Below are 18,868 nucleotides of genomic sequence, written 5' to 3'. Positions count from 1 at the left end.
CCACTGCCCCAGGAACAGCCCCGAGCCACCTGTGAGGGACAGGCCCTGCTGGCCCAGGCCTGGGCTCAGGCCTTGGCCTTTCTGCTTCCTCCACCCAGCCCAGGCCTTGCTCAGCATTGCAGTTCCCTGCTCACAGCCTCGGGCTCCTGCAATCCTGCCCTCAAGGATCTGCTCTCACCAGTCCCTGGGGAGCCTTTGGCACTCCCTGCCCTCAGTGGGGCCAGTGATGCTCCAAGGGACTTGGAGTTTTGCTTCTGACTCCTTGAGCAGCTTCTTCAACCTTGTCTCAGTGCCTGAGGCTCCTGGAGTCAGCCCCAAATCCACAGAGGGGCTCATTAAAATATAGAAAGCCCTCAGGAGCTCTTTGTCTTCCTTCAATTGTCTTCATATCTCCAGGCCTTGTGCATCTGCTTGGAGCCAGTTTGGAGGGAAGATTTTGATGTGCAACTCATGACTTTTTCTTTTTGTTATCGAGCATGTTTTTATTTTTCAGTTTAGAGAAGGAGACGGGTTTGAAGGATTTCCCATGTGATCTTGATGCTGAATGTCTCCTTAGGAGGTCTGGGCATGCAGAAGAATGAACCCCTTGCAGGCTGACCCTTTTTGGACAACCTGCTCCTCACCCCCAGCCTCACCATGTCTGACATTGCCCACCTGGGACTGACATCCCTGTGCCCTGCACCAGAACCTTGTCCCCTGAGCTCTGCAGATGGGTGTCCCTGCCCATTGCACCATGTCCCACCTGCTCTCCTCAGGGCTCTGCCTGCACACAGGCCCGGGAGAAGTTTTCCTGTTTGTGAGGACAGAATGGAAAAGCCTGAGCAGGTTTCCTGAACAAAAAACCCCACTGAGGAACCACATGCTCAGTCCAGGCTGCCTGGAATGTTGTCACATTTCTACAAGGGCCAGTGTGAGCAAAAATGATCTTTGTAAGCAGAATTCTCTGAGTCTTTCAGCTGAATTTTATGTCTCTGTTCTTTCCCTGGATCTCTGTTGCAGGTGGAAGCTGCTGGTGCCATTCTCACCTTTAACCCCACGTTTGAATGCAGACAGATATTCCCAGGTGTGTTAAGCAGGTGCTGCTCAATGTTTATGCAAAGCTTTGGTGTGCTCAGGGAACCAAGGAGACAATTGTGACAGTTCAGAGCCTCACAGAAACAAGGCTCCATTGTGACACTGAGGGGAATTATGGAATCAAGGAAACCATTATGACACAGCGAGGCCACATGGAATCAATGTTCCATTGTGACAATGCAGATCCAAGGAGACCATGGTGACACTGTGGGACCTCATGGATCCATGGGGCCACTGTGACACTGAAGAACTTCATGGAACCCAGGGTCCAGTGTGACACAGCAGTTCCTCATTGGAACAAAGGAACCACTGTTGACAGCACAGAAACTCCTGGAACCAAGGAGCTGTGGTGACACAGCAGGGCCACATGGAACCAAGGAGACCTGTGGCATTTAAGAACCTTATAGAACCAAGGGTCCACTATGACATTGCAGAAACAAGGAGACCATGGTGACACCTTGGAAGCTCATGGAACCAAGCAGCCATTGTGACACTCCAGGGCCTTGTTGAACACAGGAAACCATTGTGACACTCCAGAACCCCATGGCACTAAAGGTTTACTGTGACACAGCAGGGTCCCATGGAACCAGTTGTCCATTGTGACAATTCAGATTCCCAGGAGACCGTGGTGAGACTATGGAAGCTCATGGAACCGTGGGTCCATTGTGACACTCCAAGGCCTTGTGGAACCAAGGGTCTGTCATTAAACTGTGTGGTGTCATGGAGCCATGAGCCATTGTGACACAGCATGGCCACATGGAGCCAAGGGGCCATTGTGACACTGTGGATTCAAGGAGACCATTGTGACTGAGGAACCTCATGGAACCACGAGTCCATTGTCACACTGTGGGGCCCTGTGGATCCAAGGGGACCACAGTGACATTGCAGGGCCTCATGGAACAATGGAGACTATTCTGACACTTTGGGAGCCACTGGAACCAAGGGGCCATTTCATCATGGCAGGGCCTCATGGAATCAAGGGCACTACAGTGAACACTGCGGGTCTGCATGGGATGAAGGGTCCATTCTGACACTGTAGAACCAAGGAGACCATTGTGACACTATGGGGCACCATGGAAACAAAGGTCCATTGTCAGCACGGCCTCATGAAACCATGGAGGCCATTTTGACACTTTGAGGCCTTGTGAAACCAAAGGGCCATTGTGGCACTTGAGAGCCTTGTGGAGCCAAGGGGACCATAGTGACACTGTGGGGCTCAGTAAAACCAATGGTCTGTTGTGACACTGTGGGATCTCATGGAATCAATGGTCTGTTTTGACACTGCAGGGCCTTATGGAGTCATGGAGACTATTGTGACACTACAGGTGATGCCTTGGAGTGGCTACCTAGAACAGAGGCTAGACAAGGTTAAGAGAATAAACTGTGTATTTATTAAAGGCCTTCAATAGATTCACCTTGGGCAGCCAAAAGCCTCCCAGGGGCTACACTCAAGATGGACTGTGATGATGAGTTTTTCAGGCAAATTCAAGTTTGGTCCATTTGCATATCAGAGGTTAATCCTCCAATTACAGCTTCAGGTAATGAAGCCACATTACCTCAGTTTTCTCACCCTTGAATTCACTTTTGTTTATACTTTTCAGAGTCTGAGGCTGTAGGGTGTCCTTGAGTTTCAGGCCTAGATGAATTGTTTTGTTTGACCAAAATATGAATACAGTTAACAAGCATTTTGTATGAAGTTTAGAGTCATGCACTATTGCAGTACTGAATTTGAAAAATATAAAGGCTAAAATCTTAAGGCATCACAGGACTGACTGAACCAAGGGGCCACTGTGACACTTTGCAGCCCTGTTGAACCAAGGAGTCCATTGTGACACTACAAGGCCTCATGGAAGCAAGGAACCATTGTGACACTATGGGGTCTTGTGGGGCCAAGGGGTGATTGTGTCACTGTGTGGCACCATGGAACCAAGGAGTCCATTGTGACACTACAGGGCCCCATGGAACTGAGGATTCATGGAACAGTGCAGGACCCCATGGAAACAAAGGTCCATTGTGACATTGTGGGACTTTATGGAATCCTGGAGGCCATGATGACACTTTGAGGCCTCATTGAATCAAGGGGCTCTGCAGGGCCTCATGGAACCAAGGAGACCCTTCTGCCATTGTGAGTCCCCATGGAACCAAGGGTCCATAGGGACACTCTGGCACCAAGGAGACCCCTGTGACACTGCAAGGGCTCATGGAAACAAGGGAAAAAGGAACAAGTCTGATTGGCTTGGCCTGACTGATCCAACTGCCCTTGGCAGGTTGAGGGTCTCTTCTAATGTGCCCCTGAAACCCTGAGCTTTTCTTTCCAATTGAAAAGAACTGTCCTTCTCATCCAGGAACCCATTGCCAAAACGAGATTTCCCTCTCCAAAATTATCAATATCCGTGATTGCTCCCAAACAAAAGCTGCCATTTCCAACATTCTGGCTGCCCTTGGCTTCCTTAGGGCTGGGTCTCACCTGTCTTCAAACACTGGGGCTCCATGCTCTCCTCCTAAGGAAAAGAACCATCCCTCCTGCACAGGCACCCGTGGCCAAAATTGGTGCTTTTCCTCCAGAATTCCTATCCACAATGGTTTCTGCCAGACAAAAGCTGCCAGGACAGACAGGTCTGGCTGGCCTTGGCCTCTGGTGGCTGCAGTTCATGAGGCCATGAAACACGGGGGATTCATGGATTCCTTCCTGTGGAGACCATGGTGAGACTGTGGGGCCCCATGGAACCGTGGAGACCATTGTGACACTTTGGGGCCTTCTGAAATGAAAGAGCCATTGTGACACTGTGGGGACCCTGTGGAACCACGGACATTGTTGTGGCACTGCTGGGCTGTATGGAAGCAAGGAACCATTTTGACATTGTGGGATCTCATGGAACCAAGGACATCATTGTGGCCCTGCTGGGCTGCATGGTGCCAAGGGGCCGGTGTGAAGCAGCAGGGCTGTGTGGAACCAAGAGGCCATTGTTGCATTCCAGGGCCTGGTGCAGCCCAAGGGCCGTTGTGATCCTGCAGGGCACCGTGGATCCATGGAGACCATTGTGGCATTGCAAGGCCCCATGGAATCATGGAGACCATTGTGACACTGTGGGGAACCAAAGGGCCATTGTGACCCTGCAGGGCCTCATGGCAGCAAGGGGCCATTGTGACACTGCAGAAACAAGGAGAACATTGTGACACGCTGAGGCCCCAAAGAATTAAGCTGAGTGCCCAGGAGATAAAACCCACTCCTGTCAGCTGAGGTGTGACTCTGCAGGGCCAGGACACGTTCCAGCAGGTGTGTGCTGCTGTGCCAGTTCCCTGGCAGGGATCTCACACAGGCAGGTGCAGCACTGAGGAGCTTGGTCTGTGGCCTTGGTGACATGGCCAGTGTGAGAAGGTGCCCCAGGGTTTTGAGCATCCCTCCAGCCTCTTCCATCAGCCACTTCCAGACCTGGGCACTCTCCCCAGTTTCTTGGTCTATTTGTTCTGTGCTTATCTCCTTCCTCCTGCTGATTTCAGCACTGCTCTAGGGGCAGCATCAGCCCTGCCCGGGCTCCCTCCTCACCCAGCCCTTGGCAGAGCCCAGAGCAGGGCTCTCTGTGACCCCTGGCACGGGATGTGGGTGCTGGGACTGGACACTGAGGTGTGGAGTGGACACTCTGGTGGGGAACATTTGCCCACCCAAAACACTCCCTGTGCTGTGCTGTGTCTGATGAGGGGATGTGGCGCCTGTGCTGGCCAGGGGGGCTGTGCTGCCTCAGGGACAAATGACAGGCATGAGCCACAGCACAACGACCAGGAGGTGAAAGTGAGGACAAGGTACAGAGGAGGAATTCAGAAATCTGCCCTGAGCGTGTGTTCATGTGTTTAGGAAAGCCAAAGCTCAGCTGGAGCTGATGGAAGCTGCAGGCAACACCCAGAGCAAAGTCAATTCATTGCTGTGTTAGAATTCAAAATGCAATGTCTGTAAGCCAAAGTTTAAAACTAAACACAACTAGAGATAGGTTTAGCTTTTGAATTTAAGATCTAGAAGAAATAAAGGTACTTACAAAGGGAACAAGAAGTTGTAGAGTGCAGCAATATAAGTTTGTGTGTGAGGATATAATTGGCTAAGAAAGTTCACTCTGTGGAATGAGTCAGTGAAACAAAATATCTTAGTATTAAATTAGATACAGAAATATCTCTGTTGACAGTGTTTTATTGGTTATTAAATCCTTAAAAGACCTTGTAACCATAAGTCTTGTGACTTCTAAGCCATGCTGTGACCACTTCTAAGACAAATTTACCCTTTCTACCTGGATAGAAAATTTAAAAAAATAAATCACACTTTCTAAAAGAACTCAGAAGTCCTGTCTCTCTGCTTCATTTGGAAAAACAAAAAGTCCCCACCAAAAATTACAACATAAAATCAGTAAGGCCACACTTGAAAAATATATAATATAAAAAATAAACACACATTTTGAAAATGTAATGTAAAAACAACAAACCTGCACCAGGGAACACTTTCTCAGTCATGTCTCTCAGTGGGACCCATTAGAACTTCAGGAAACTTTGGACTTTGAATCTAACTTGGAATTCTTGAGAGGTTTCTTCTGCTCCCTATCAGGCACTGATGTTCAGGGACTCAGCCCCAACCCCGAGAGGGTCATTAAAGTCCTTGTGCTGTGTCTGTGCTGCTGAGCTGGGCTGGGCTCCTGGCAAAGGCAGAGCTGCAGAGAGAGAGCCAATATTTCCAAAATGTTATTTGGAGCTCCTTGGCAGCACCAAATGCACCATGGGGCTCATTGGGATCAAGCAAGTCCTGACAAACCATGGCTCTGCCTTGATTTCCATCTGGTCTGGTGCAGTTCATTAGGAAGTTTTTCTACTCCAGATATGGAGAAATATTTCAAAGAGCTTCTTAGAAATATCCATTCTTATTTTAAAGGGTGTATTTTATTACTGTTCTCTTTAGAGCAGAGGTGATAGCAGCTTTCTGTGATTGATTTTGATCCAGGGTCTCTCCTCAGGAACTCTGGCAAAGAGGGGTTTTCTTCTTTTTCTTTTTCTTTTTCTTTTTTTTTTTTTTTTTGAACCAATCTAAAACTCCTAATGTTCCCCACTGCAAGCAGACACACTCCTCAGGTGTGTGCCAGCCCAAGGTTCCACCAAAACCACTGCAGAGCTGCCCTGGGCCAGCTGTGAGGGTGGATCATCATCCCAACCTGCCCTGGGCCACTGCCAGGGGCTGTGGCCATGGACACTGCACTGACCCCACTGCTGGCTTTGGCTGCCACAGCAACCGGGAGAAGTTCAAGTTTCCTTGGGAACACTGGGGAGCACTGGGACAACCTGGGAAGATGGGAAGTGCTGAGGGGGAATCTGGGTGGACTGGGATGGACTGTGGGCTGCACTTGAAAATACAGGGACATCCTGGGACATCCTGGGATTGACAGAGCCCGACTGGAGCCGGGACTACAACGCCTCTCATGCCCCGCGCCCCACAGAACCCCGGTGTCCGTCCCCACATGTCCCTTAAGTGTCCCCCAGACCCTCCAGGATTCAGAAGTGCCTCCTTAGCACCCATTCGGGACCCCATAAAAGTGTCCCCAGATCCCCTGAATGCTCCCAACCCCACAGATTCCCGTTACAGTCACTTCTGGGAATTCATCTCCTGTAATCCCCCACGGCCTCAGAGTCCCTCATAACACAGTTCTGTACCTAAAACTCCTGCCGTGCCCTGAGCCCTAAAGAGCCCGGTTAGAGCTCCCCAAGCTCCCCCCAAGTGCTCCCTAACCGTTCACGTTCCGTCCTGAGCACCTCAAGTCTCGGCTCGGACACAAAAGTGTCCCCCAGGTGCCTTCCCGGACCCCCAAACGCCCCGGCTGAGCCACTTCCGGGACTACAGCTCCCATCATGCTCCGTGGTTCCCATAGAGTGCTATTGCAGCCGTGACTTCATCTCCCGTCATGCACTACGCCCCACCAAGAGGCATTGTAGCTGCACCTACAACTCCCATGATGCTCTGCGGCCCCTTTGAACAATGTTATACCTGTGCCTACAACTCCCATCACCCCCTGCGCCCCGGAGAGACCTGTCAGAGCCCCCCAGGTGCCTGCCCGGACCTTGAATGGCCCCAGATTCCCGTCCCTGACCCCCAAGTGCCACCCTGGACCCCCAAGAGCTCCTCTGGACCCCGAAGTGTCCTTCAGAATCCTTAAGTGACCACCCGGCTCCCTGAAGTGTCCTCCAGTCCCTCAAGTTCTCTCTAAATTCCCTCCCCAGACCCAAAACATCCTAAAATGTACCCCAGAAATGTCTTCATGGACAGCAAAGTGGCCCCGTTTTATCCTGTCTGTGAAAACTATGAAAAAGATGAGAAAGGGATTAAAATAGGACTAATTATCATAAACAGGAAGAAATCAATGGCCAACAATGGTTAATTAATTAATGAAGTGAATTGTGCTACCTAAAACCAATTACCATTAATTTTTCTGGTTGCTAAATATGTAGAGATTTTTACATGTAAATACACAAAATTAAATAGAAAAAAGAATAATAGTATTATAAAAATAAAAGCATAATTATATTTTTATTATTTAATTGAATTACAATATTAATAATAAATTTATAGGGGTTTTTTATGTTTTAGGATGTCAGTCCCAGCTAGGCAATGTCAGACATGGTGAGGCTGGGGGTGAGGAGCAGGTTGTCCAAACAGGGTTGGCCTGCAAGGGGCTCATTCTTCTGCATGCCCAGACCTCCTAAGGAGACATTCAGCATCAAGATCACTTAAGGAATGCTTCAGTGAGCCCTTCTCTGAACTGAAAAATAAAAGTAATATGCCCTTGATTAAAACCAAGATTCCTTCTTGTCTCACTCACAAGGAAAGCTCTGTGTCCTGCTGTTCACAAACAGAGAAGGGCTGGTGGGAGATGTGGTGCTCAGAGGCTGTTTGGGGTACAGTGACCATGAAATAATGCAGTTTTTTAATATTCTGTGAAAGCAGGTGGGGCATCAACAAAACTTCTACACTGGACCTACAGAGAGCAGACTTCAGCCTATTCAGAATGCAGATTTGGGGATAATTGAACTCATTTTTTTTTAATGGGAAACAGCTCTTAAAGGATTCCAGGAAGAAAGGAGACACTTCAAGAAAGGAATCTTGAAGGAACAGAAGCAGCCTGTCTCTCACATTCCTCACAGAAGGAAGTGAGCTAGCGAGGAAAATAACTGGCCTGGCTAGGCAGGGAGCTTTTACCAGGAACTCAGGGAGAAAATAAGGTGCATTATCTTTGGACAGAGGGGCAGGCAACTCAGGAAATGTTTAAAGAAGTCGTTAGGTCATGCAGAAAGAAAATCAGAGGTGAAAGCTCAAATTAGGAGTTAACCCAGCTGCTTCTGTGAAAGATAACAAAAATGATTTTATAAACGCATTCATGGCAAAAGGAGGGATAAGGAAAATCTCCATTCCTTATGGGGGGGATATGGTTACGAAAGATGAGGAGAAGGCTGAAGTATTCAACCCCTTCATCACCTCACTTTTCAACAAGACAGGTTGTGCTCAGGACAAGTGTTCTCCTGACCTGGGAGATGGGGACAGGGAGCAGAACAGACCCCCTGTAATCCAGGAGGAAGCAGCTGGGAACGTGCTGAGCCACTCAGATGCTCACAGGTGTCTCTGGGAACAGATGGGATCCATCCTAGGGGGATGAGGGAGCTGCTGGATGAGCTCCCCAAGCTGCTCTCCATCATTTCTCATCAGTGCTGGCTCAGCAGGGAGGTGCCAGAGGACTGGAGGTGCCAATGTGAGCCCATCCCCAAGAAGGGCTGGAAGGAGGATGTGGGGAACTGCAGGCCTGTCAGCCTGACCTGGGTGCCTGGTGAGGTGATGGAACAGATCACCTTGAGTGCCATCCCAGGGCACCTACAGGATGGCTGAGGGATCAGAGCCAGCCAGCGTGGATTTCAATATCTGCATTGATGATCTGGATGAGGGCATTGAGTGCACCATCAGCAAATGTGCAGATGGCACCAAGCTGGGTGTGAGTGTGGATGTGCTGGAGGGTAGGAGAGCTCTGCAGAGGGACCTGGACAGGCTGGATCCAGGGCCCAAATCCAACAAGGTGAGGTTTAAAAGGACCAAGTGCTATGTCCTGCACTTTGGCCACAACCACCCCTGCAGTGCTCCAGGCTGGGGACAGGGTGGCTGGACAGCAGCCAGGCAGAAATGGCCCTGGGGGCACAGATGGACAGCAGGCTGGACATGAGGCAGCAGTGTGCCCAGGTGGCCAAGAAGGCCAATGGCTCCTGGCCTGGATCAGGAATGGTGTGGCTTTCAGGATCAGAGCTGCTGTGCTCAGCACTGATCTGCCTCCAGCTCTCCACATAGACATTGCTGCTGCAGCTCCAGAAAAGGAAAAAAAAGGGGCATCACCAGTGAAAAGTTTGCTGGGAGATCTTTTGTACATTAAAGCCCCCGAGAACACAAATCCCCATTAAAAGAGTCTAGGGTCACAGCAGAGGTCGAGAGAACCAAAATGAGAAATAGCACACTGTGGACAATAGCACATCATTGTGGACAATATTAAAACCAAAACAAAAAGAATAATCAGAAATTATTTTTATTGCAAGATATTTATGGAAATATGCCTGTAATTTAACGTTTCTGAAATCTTTCAGTCATCATTCTCCACACTGCGGCCTTGAGCTCCTGGTTCCTCAGGCTGTAGATGAGAGGGTTCAGGGTTGGAGGCACCACCGAGTACAGAACTGACAGAGCCAGATCCAGGGATGGGGAGGAGATGGAGGGGGGCTTCAGATTGGCAAACACTGCAGTGCTGAGAAACAGAGAGACCACAGCCAGGTGAGGGAGGCAGGTGGAAAAGGCTTTGTGCCTTCCCTGCTCAGAGGGGATCCTCAGCACAGCCCTGAAGATCTGCACATAGGAGAAAACCATGAACACAAAACAACATAGTGCTAAAAAGGCACTAACAGAAATGAGCCCAAGTTCCTTGAGGTAGGAATGTGAGCAGGAGAGCTTGAGAATCTGGGGGATTTCACAGAAGAACTGGCCAAGGGCATTGCCCTTGCACAGTGGCACAGAAAATGTATTGGCTGTGTGCAGCAGAGCATTGAGAAAGCCACTGGCCCAGGCAGCTGCTGCCATGTGGGCACAAGCTCTGCTGCCCAGGAGGGTCCCGTAGTGCAGGGGTTTGCAGATGGACACGTAGCGGTCGTAGCACATGATGGTCAGCAGGGAAAACTCTGTTGTAGAGCAGAAAGCAAAAAAAAATACCTGAGCAGCACATCCAGCGTAGGAGATGTGTCTGGTGTTCCAGAGGGAATTGTGCATGGCTTTGGGGACAGTGGTGCAGATGGAGCCCAGGTCGCTGAGGGCCAGGTTGAGCAGGAAGAAGAACATGGGGGTGTGCAGGTGGTGGCCGCAGGCTACGGCGCTGATGATGAGGCCGTTGGCCAGGAGGGCAGCCAGGGAGATGGCCAGGAAGAGGCAGAAGTGCAGGAGCTGCAGCTGCCGCGTGTCTGCCAATGGCAGCAGGAGGAAGTGGCTGATGGAGCTGCTGTTGGACATTTCTGCACTGTGGCCATGGAGTCCTGTTGAAGGAGGACACAGTTATAATTCAGGGGAGACTTTGCTGAGCAATGTCCAAGTTCCTTCTCCTTTGCCTCTGCTGCTCTGTGCCACCCCATTTTCCTTTTGTCAAATCCGTTCCTTCAGCCTCATGCCTGGAGCTCTGCTGGGATCTGGCTCTGTTGCTGTGATGAGCAGGGACCCTGTCTATGGACACTGAGGGGTCAGCTCTGCTCTGCAGCAGTGGGGTCATGGGAACAGGGACAGGGGCCAGTCCTGGGGCTGGATTTCATCAGGCCAAACTGCTCCTGAGGCAGAGGAGCTTGGCAGCATCTCCTGTCCCAGGGCTAAGGAACAGTGATGGCCAAAGGCAGTTTGAGAGGGATTCCTGCTGTGCCCAGGGAGATCAGAGAGAACTGTGCAATGCAAGAGCTGTAACTCAGTGAAGGGTGAGGGGACCTGCTCTGTCACTCCATCTGTCCCCAGCTGCCCTTTCTGAGATCCAGGGCAGTCACTGTGTTCCCCTGAAATCAGCCTGACACAGCTGAGAGCAGAGGGACAGCAGAGCAACCTGGCTCAGCCCTTCTCACAGTCTCAGGCCCACTCCTGGCCAAGGACACTCCTGTCCCCCAGTGTCCCCTGGAGGCAGCTCAAAGCTTGGATGGCATCCTGAGGACACACCAAGGGTCCTGTCCATGGCACTGCTTGAGGAGACTCAGCTCATTCCCATCCTCCCAGCCTGCCCTGCCCAGAGCTCCCCGGGGCACAGGGAGCTGGGACACCCCATTGCTGTGCTCAGCCTGCACAGGAGGAGCCCAAGGGCTGGGCCTGAGCCTGCAGCTGGAGCTGCCATTGCCAGAGAGCCCTTCAGCAATGCCAGGAGCACCTGGGCAAGGCAAGGAGAGAGAGAGCTGGCCCTGAGGAAAATCCTTTCCCTGTCCATCCCTGCCCAGCCCCTGCCAGGCAGCACCAGGGCAGGACAGTGGCCCTCAGGCCCTGGTCAGCAGGGAATGGGCACATGGCAGGAGATATGCCCTTCATGTCTGGTGCTGCTCTGCCAGCCCAGGAGGGGACTGAGGGCCCTGAGCCCCGGGCTGAGGGCTGAGCTGACTGGGAGGGGACACCAGAGCTGTGCTGCTCAGGGCAGTGTCTGCCCTGCAGGGCAGGGCTGGCAGGTGCCACATCTGCCCTGCAGCAGGGCTTCCCTCAGCACTGCCTCCCTCCCTCCCTGCCCATGGCTCTGCTGCTGGAGCTGTCCCTGCCCAAGCTGTTCCTGTGGCCCCGGGCTCCTTCCCTGCCAGAGCTGCCAGAGCCCAGCCCAGCCCCTGGGCCAGCTCTGCCCTGCAGCTGCTCGGGGGTGCAGGGATTAAAGAACAGCTCCCCCAAGCCTGGGCACCATGGAAAGGTGATGCTGGATGGATCTGGAGGATGGATCCCTTTCTGAGGTGCCCAGGAATCCTCAGAGTGATGGTTTAAGAGCCTCAGCCCCTGCTCTACCCTGCACAGCTGAGTTTCCACTCTCACCAAGCTGAGTCTGGGAAAAGTGGGAGCACAGATTCAGGAAACCAGAGGCACAAGCAGGAAACTCCTGCCCTGGATGAACTCATGAAAAGTCCCCTCAGAAATGACCTGGGCATGAGCTGGAGCTCTGAGCAGCCCTGGCCCACACAGCACCCTCTGCACAGCAGCAGAACCTGTCCTGGCAGGACTCACTCCTTGCACCCACAGCTCCCCTCCACCATGCATGAGGAGCTGCCAGGCAGGCTGAGAGCTGTCCCTGGCAGGTGGCACATGGCCTGGGCTGGCCAAGAGCCCTGAGGGCTGCAGGAGCTGCTCTGCAGGACAGCCCTGGGCAGCCCTGGCTGCAGCCCCAGCTTCAGCCCCTGCAGCCGTCTCCTCCTCCTCCTCCTCCTCCTCCTCCTCCTCCTCCTCCTCCTCCTCCTCCTCCTCCTCCTCCTCCTCCTCCTCCTCCTCCTCCTCCTCCTCCTCCTCCTCCTCCTCCTCCTCCTCCTCCTCCTCCTCCTCCTCCTCCTCCTCCTCCTCCTCCTCCTCCTCCTCCTCCTCCTCCTCCTCCTCCTCCTCCTCCTCCTCCTCCTCCTCCTCCTCCTCCTCCTCCGGCTCAGAGAAACTGGGAGAGTCCTCCTGACACATCCCCCAGGCCGTGGGCTGTGCTGGCTCCAGGAGATCCCTCCAGGAGCACAGGGGACATTGCCCTGCACCCACACACTCACCATGTCCAGGAATGTGAAGATGTTTCCCCAAGTGCAGTCTCAGCTCAATGTCTTCCCAGTCCTGATTGCCTTGAGCCTGTCTGTGCCTGGCTCCTGTGCCCTCAGTGCCTGCAGGCAGTGCCCTCAGCCCTGCTGGGCTGGCAGAGGAGCTGCTCCTCAGCAGAAATGTCTTTTTGAAGCTTCTCTTGGTTTACCTTGGGAGCTGCCTCTGTGCCAGGAGCCCGGCCCAGCTCAGCAGCACAGACACAGCACAAGGACTTTAATGATCCTCTTGGTTCATTAAATATTTACATTATAATCATTCCCTGAGAGAGTGTTCCAAAAACTTCTCAAGAACTCAAATTAAAATGCTGAAGTTTCTTGAAGTTTTAATGGGTCCCACTGAGGGACACAACTGAGAAAATGTCCCCAGGTTCCAGTTAGAGCAGGAAATTCGAGGCAGAGATGACAGGTGAGGACATAGAAATGTCAAGTCTTTCCCTTTTGACACCAACTCTTCTAGTAGTTTATAGACTCATGCCCCCAGTTATCTGCTTTAATTAGTCCCTTGAGAGTTTTGTATTGACATTCAGTGGGGCTCATAAATACTTTGAGATACTCAAGGTTTGGGTTTTGCTTTTGCCTTGGAATCTCTGAGACCTTTGTGCAATCATGGCCTCCAATTATCTGCTTTAATGAGTCCCTTGAGAGCCTTTGTCAGTAACAACACTCAGTGGGGCTCATTAATGCTTCAAGGCACTCAGGGTTAATTTTAAGTTCTACTTTTTGACACTGAGTCTCTGAGAGGTTTGTGCAGTAGTGGCCTCCAATTATCTGCTTTAATTAGTCCCTTGAGAGCCTTTGTCAGTAATGATACTCAGTGGGGTTCATTAATGCTTCAAGGTACTCCGTTTTTCTAAGGTACTTGGAGTTTCCCTTTTGACACCAACTCTTTTAGTAGTTTATGCAATCATGGCTCCAATTATCTGCTTTAACGAGTCCCTTGAGAGCCTTGTACTGACACTCAGTGGGGCTCATTAATGCTTCAAGTTACTTCAGTTTTTTAAGGTACTTTCCTTTTTCCTTTCCTCTCTTACTCTCTGAGTGGTTTTTGGGCAATTCTGGCCTCCAGTTCTCTCCTTCAAAGAGTCCATGAGGAGCCTGTGTTGGGGATGGACCTCAGTGGGACCCATTAATGCCTCAAGACACTTTGGATTTTTCTTCTGATTTGGACTCCTGGAAAGGTTTGTGCAGTCTCCTCTCAGGCCCTGAGGTTCAAGGGCTCAGCACCAAATGCACCACGGGGCTGACTGGGATCAAGCAAGTCCTGACAAACCATGGCTCTGCCTTGATTTCCCTCTGGTCAAGAACATATCCAGCAATTAGTTACACTGAGTATTTCAGCTACTTTGATATTTACATTTTCATCACAATTTTCATGACTAATCCTTGGTAAAACTCTAGAGGTGTTTCTGGCAAACAAAGATTGTGGCTGCTATCAAGACACAACTTACAAACACCAGTAGTTCTTTAGTGACACGGTTCTTCATTATTTTTCCTCAATCTCATTTGGGTTAGGAACAATAATTCTGTTGCCCATGGAGCTGATGCCTTTTTAATTCCAGAATAATGTCCCCAAGGTCCTTTGCTGTTCAGCTCTACTGTGCTGTCTGTGGGTGACAAGGCTTGGTGGGGTCCTTTCCCCTCTGGCTGGAGAGGTGCCAGGTCCCAGTCCCTGAGGGCACCCAGGCTCCTGGATGGAATTTGTGTGGAATTCCACATCCTCAGTGTCACATCAGCCTTCACATGGAGCCCCGTGGATCAGAGCATTTTCCAAAGAGCTGTTGGGGCAAACAGGGAGATTTGGTCTGGCAGGATCTGTAAAACAATATCCCATAACATCCACTTGTTCTGGCACAGAGCACTTGGCTGCAGGGACACATTCCCATTGTTCTCAGCCAGGTTTCAGGAGTCAAACAGTGTTGTCTTTCCCCAGAGCTGTTCCTTCAGCTGGCCTGGGAGGGCCATTTGGCCTCTGCACCCACACTCTGGCTCCATTATTAGGACTGGTGCATCCAAACCCTTTATCTCCATGAACAGCAGTGATTTGAGGTGGGTGTCCTTTTTGCACAGTTCTTTTAAAACTGCAGCATCAATAATTGTGCTACCCTTCCACAACTGAATATGGGGTTGAATAATCCAGCTGTTCACTTCTGTTTAACAGAATTAATTAATTTATCCTTGATAATCTGAACTAATTACTCCTCCCATGACATGAACACTCTTCAAGGCCAAGCTTGAGTGAGCAATCATCAAACCAAAGTATCCTGGAGGAATCTGAATCACTATTCCAGTACTGATGACTCTCATTTGCTCCTGATTTATCCTGATTAATTCCTATGCATGAAGGTCCAGCCCTGCAGCCTCTGGGATGGCCCTGTCAGGGGCCATCACACCCGGAATAATTTCCCAGGCAGTCACAGTGTCACTGTCCTTGGCTGTATTTGCAAACTGGGTGCAGCCATGCACAGCCAGGGGGTTCCCATTTCCCAGTGGGGCCATTGTTAAGGGTAGGGAGCACATCTGGGAGATGGGTTCTCCATCGGGACAGGTTCCCATCTCCTCGTTTTTCCAACTGCTCTTTTAACAACTCCTTCATCTGTTCAATCAATGCTGCAGCTTGTGTAGTCTGGTATATAAAAAACCCAGTAGTCTTACAAACTGCATTTTTCACAGAAAGAAAGCATTCCACATCCTAGTGTCAGCAAACCCTGTAAAAACTGCCAATTTCATCCTTTCCTCTTTCATTCATTGTATACAATCTCACAGTTTACCAGTGATATTTGGGTCCTGGCCAATCATTTCTTTAGAGTATTCAGTGTTAAATCCCTGAGTAGCCAAAACTAAAAAAATCAGTATTTGGAACATTATTCTACAATGTTATTATATACATATAAATATATACCTTTAAAATATTTTTTTTTACATATGTATATAATTATTTATTATATTACTATTATTTCTCTTGCACAAACAAATCCAAGCTCAAGATTAAGAACATTTTCTGTTCCTCCATGTGGGAGAGTACCAACAACAATTGATCCTTCTGTTGGTGCTGTTTCTGGGATTCTGTTTACAAAATTCACCCTCATCTTCCTATACCCATAAGTTCTTTTCCTTGTTCCAAGTGCAATTTGTGGATGCATTTTAATACATCCTGTGCTTCAGCTTCTTTCAGCTGCCTTCCCCATTGCTCACACAGTGCTCCAACCTCAGCCCCCTTTAGAGCCAGCAAACTCCAGGGAAGGTTTTCCCCATACCTGGGAATTTCAGACAAGACTGATTCCTTACATTTACATTTAAAAAGCAACATTTTGTGGTGATCTGGCCAGACTACACCAACTTTGTTTTACCAGTGGGCAGGGTCAGCAGCAGAGACACAGACACCAAGTTCAGCAATCAGTGTCATTTACTGTAGTTCAAAGCAGCAAAGCATCACAAAAGGAGAAGCTCAGCAATGCAGCCAACCATCAGCACCAAAGATTGCCTGCAGGGATTAAGAGACAGCACCAGTCACCCTCAGACTTTGCCATCAGCCAGGTGCACACATCAGCTGGGGAAGCTGTCACAGCCAAGGACTGCAGAGCCACTCCTGGACACTGGGAATTCCTGCAGGTGCCTCCAGCCACAGGGGAGGCTTCCAACCCCGCTGTGAGAGGGCCCAGCTCTGATAGTGCTGAATAAACAAACTGACAGCACTTCTAGTGCAGGAACAGCTGCTTTCATTCTCCTCTTGGGCTCCTCCCAAAGCCTGGCCAGGCCTCAAGGAGGAACCAAGGGAGGTGCCTTTGACCATACAGCCCCAAACAAGGCCAGATGTCAGATTTCATGGCCTTGTCTGGTTTCTAAATACAGAAAGGTCAATCCATGTTTCACTCATGAGTGGATACATTTATCACAGCACTAATGACCATGTATATTTGCTAATATAAAGATAACCTTTGGTTGGAAGGTTCATCCAGAGGTCACCTTTGGCTCAGGGCCTGTTGTCCAGGCCTTGGCACTTCAGGGACTGGGTTTAGTGCTGGGCTTGACAGTGCTGGGTGAACAGCTGGACTCCATGTGCTCAGAGGTCTTTCCCAACAGAAAGGATTCTATAATTCCAGGATTCCATCTGCTGCATTCAGTTAGGTCCATGTTGGCAGCATTACTGTGGTCAAAAGTCTCCTCTTGGTCAGCTCTTGTGGCCTAAGGCTTCAGCTCCTTTAGCTCCTGGTGCTGAGCTGCTCATGCTGAACGAGATGGCTCAGAGGGAAGAATACAGTTCATCCAATTCCTCCTGGGACACTGAGAGGGGAGGCTGTGGAAACAGGAGCATTGTTTGCTGTGCTCTCCTCCCTGCCCTTCACACCTTTCAGCACTTTGAAGCAGCCAAGAGCTTTCTCCAAGGGTGCAGTGAAGCAGCTGCTCCTGCTCCCAGCTCTGGCTCTTCCCAGTCTCTGACCTTGACTGGTTTTTGTCCCTCTTGCTGTGCCCTCTGTTCCCCCTGTGCTCGGTGGCTGCTGCCCAGGACTGTGGGACTGGCACAGATCAGGGGCTCCAGTCCCTCCTTTCTGTGCCCTTGGAGCTGCCTGCTCACAGCAGCCTTTTCCATCTGGAAGCTCCACATGGACAGGGAGTCCCCACCTCTGCTCCCTGCACAACCTCCAGGAGCCCAGGGCTGCCATCTCCAGTCCCTGCTGGCCCTGGGGGCTCCCAGGTGGCCCAGGCTGCTGTGACACCACTGCACTCGGGAGGGAAGAGTGGCAGGGGCTGTGCTGAAAGTCAGGTCCATGTGCTGCTGCTGCTGCTGCTGCTGCTGCTGCTGCTGCTGCTGCTGCTGCTGCTGCTGTGGGGGTCGTTTGTCCAGCCCTGCCCCAGAGTCAGGGATCAGATCCAGGCCCTGCTGCTGCTCCCTCGGGATCAGCCACAATTTGGGGGTTGCTGTCAGTGCCAGCAGAGGCAGTGGCTGCAGCAGTGGGTGCTGACAGTGCCCCAAGCCCCGGGGCCAGAGGGGTCCCTGCGCTGGGGGCTGGGAGGGAGCTGCCCCTTGTTCTCCCTCTGCCCCACACAGAGCTGGGCTGGGCACAAGTGGGGCAGCACAGCAAACAGGAGCCTGTGAGTCTCTGCCAGCCCTGTCTGCTCAGAGTTTGGCCCTTGCAGCTCCAGGTGGACAAAGGCAGCTGCTCCTGGCCCCTCTGTGTGTCCCCGTGCTCTGCAGTGCTGCTCCACCAGTCTGTGCCCAGCAATGGGGAAAAGCCTCAGCCCTGCAGGGCCAGGAGCTGCCGGGCTCTGCCTGAGCAGCTCAGCCAGGAGGAAGGAGCTGCTCCACACGGGAACCAGCAGCAGAGGACACTCCTTTTTTATGGCATGTTTTCTGTTTTAAAGAAAAGAAAAAGGAAAAAGAAAAAAAAGCCTCTATAAAATGTGAAAGATAAGAACACCCAAGTGTGCAGTGAAAAACCTTCTGTTTTAACTTTCAATTAAGAGGTAACTGATCTCTTGAAACAGAAAACTCAGTTATTTACTCTGTAAATGAGCTGATGGCATTGATGCATCTTACTGGTCTCAGTAACCTTTTTAATAAAGATTTTGGGGTTTGTTTCCAATATTATTATTTTAAATTGTGGCAAAACTGGTGGGAAGCAAGAAGAAATTCCTTTGTGCCCTGCCAGCTCCAAGCAGGACTGGGAATCTAAATTCTGTCACAGCCCAAATCCTTTAGCAGATGCCCTTCCTTCTCACCCTGTGAATGAGCTGCACATTCCCTTTGAAATTACCAGGGGTTTCTTAAAGAAAGTCTCACTTATGGCTTTTTGCTTGGTTTGGAAGTACAGAAGGGCAATTCTCCATCCTCAGCTCCAGCCTGCACTGCCTTAGGAGCATGGCCCACTCACTAGGTTTTGTCCAGTCATGACACTTCTAGAGGAAGAAGAAAGTGCAATTGCACAATTCCAGACAAGAAGAAATGAAGAGTGGGACCAGCAAAACA

General features: G+C 50.7%; 1 protein-coding gene across 1 annotated transcript; it reads right to left on the bottom strand.

Annotated features, from left to right (window-relative positions):
* Nucleotides 1-9,643: 9,643 nt before the first annotated feature.
* Nucleotides 9,644-10,627, bottom strand: LOC148219321 (olfactory receptor 14J1-like). Its single transcript, XM_088157711.1, has one exon. It carries the CDS (start codon nucleotides 10,625-10,627, stop codon nucleotides 9,695-9,697), a length of 933 nt encoding a protein of 310 aa, XP_088013837.1. The 3' UTR covers nucleotides 9,644-9,694.
* Nucleotides 10,628-18,868: the final 8,241 nt, after the last annotated feature.

Source organism: Sturnus vulgaris, unplaced genomic scaffold (genome assembly GCF_052056855.1).
Source record: "Sturnus vulgaris isolate bStuVul1 unplaced genomic scaffold, bStuVul1.hap1 Scaffold_155, whole genome shotgun sequence".
Lineage (NCBI taxonomy): Eukaryota > Metazoa > Chordata > Aves > Passeriformes > Sturnidae > Sturnus > Sturnus vulgaris.
Note: the sequence above shows the minus strand (reverse complement) of the source record. Positions and strands in the feature narration are given on the sequence as shown.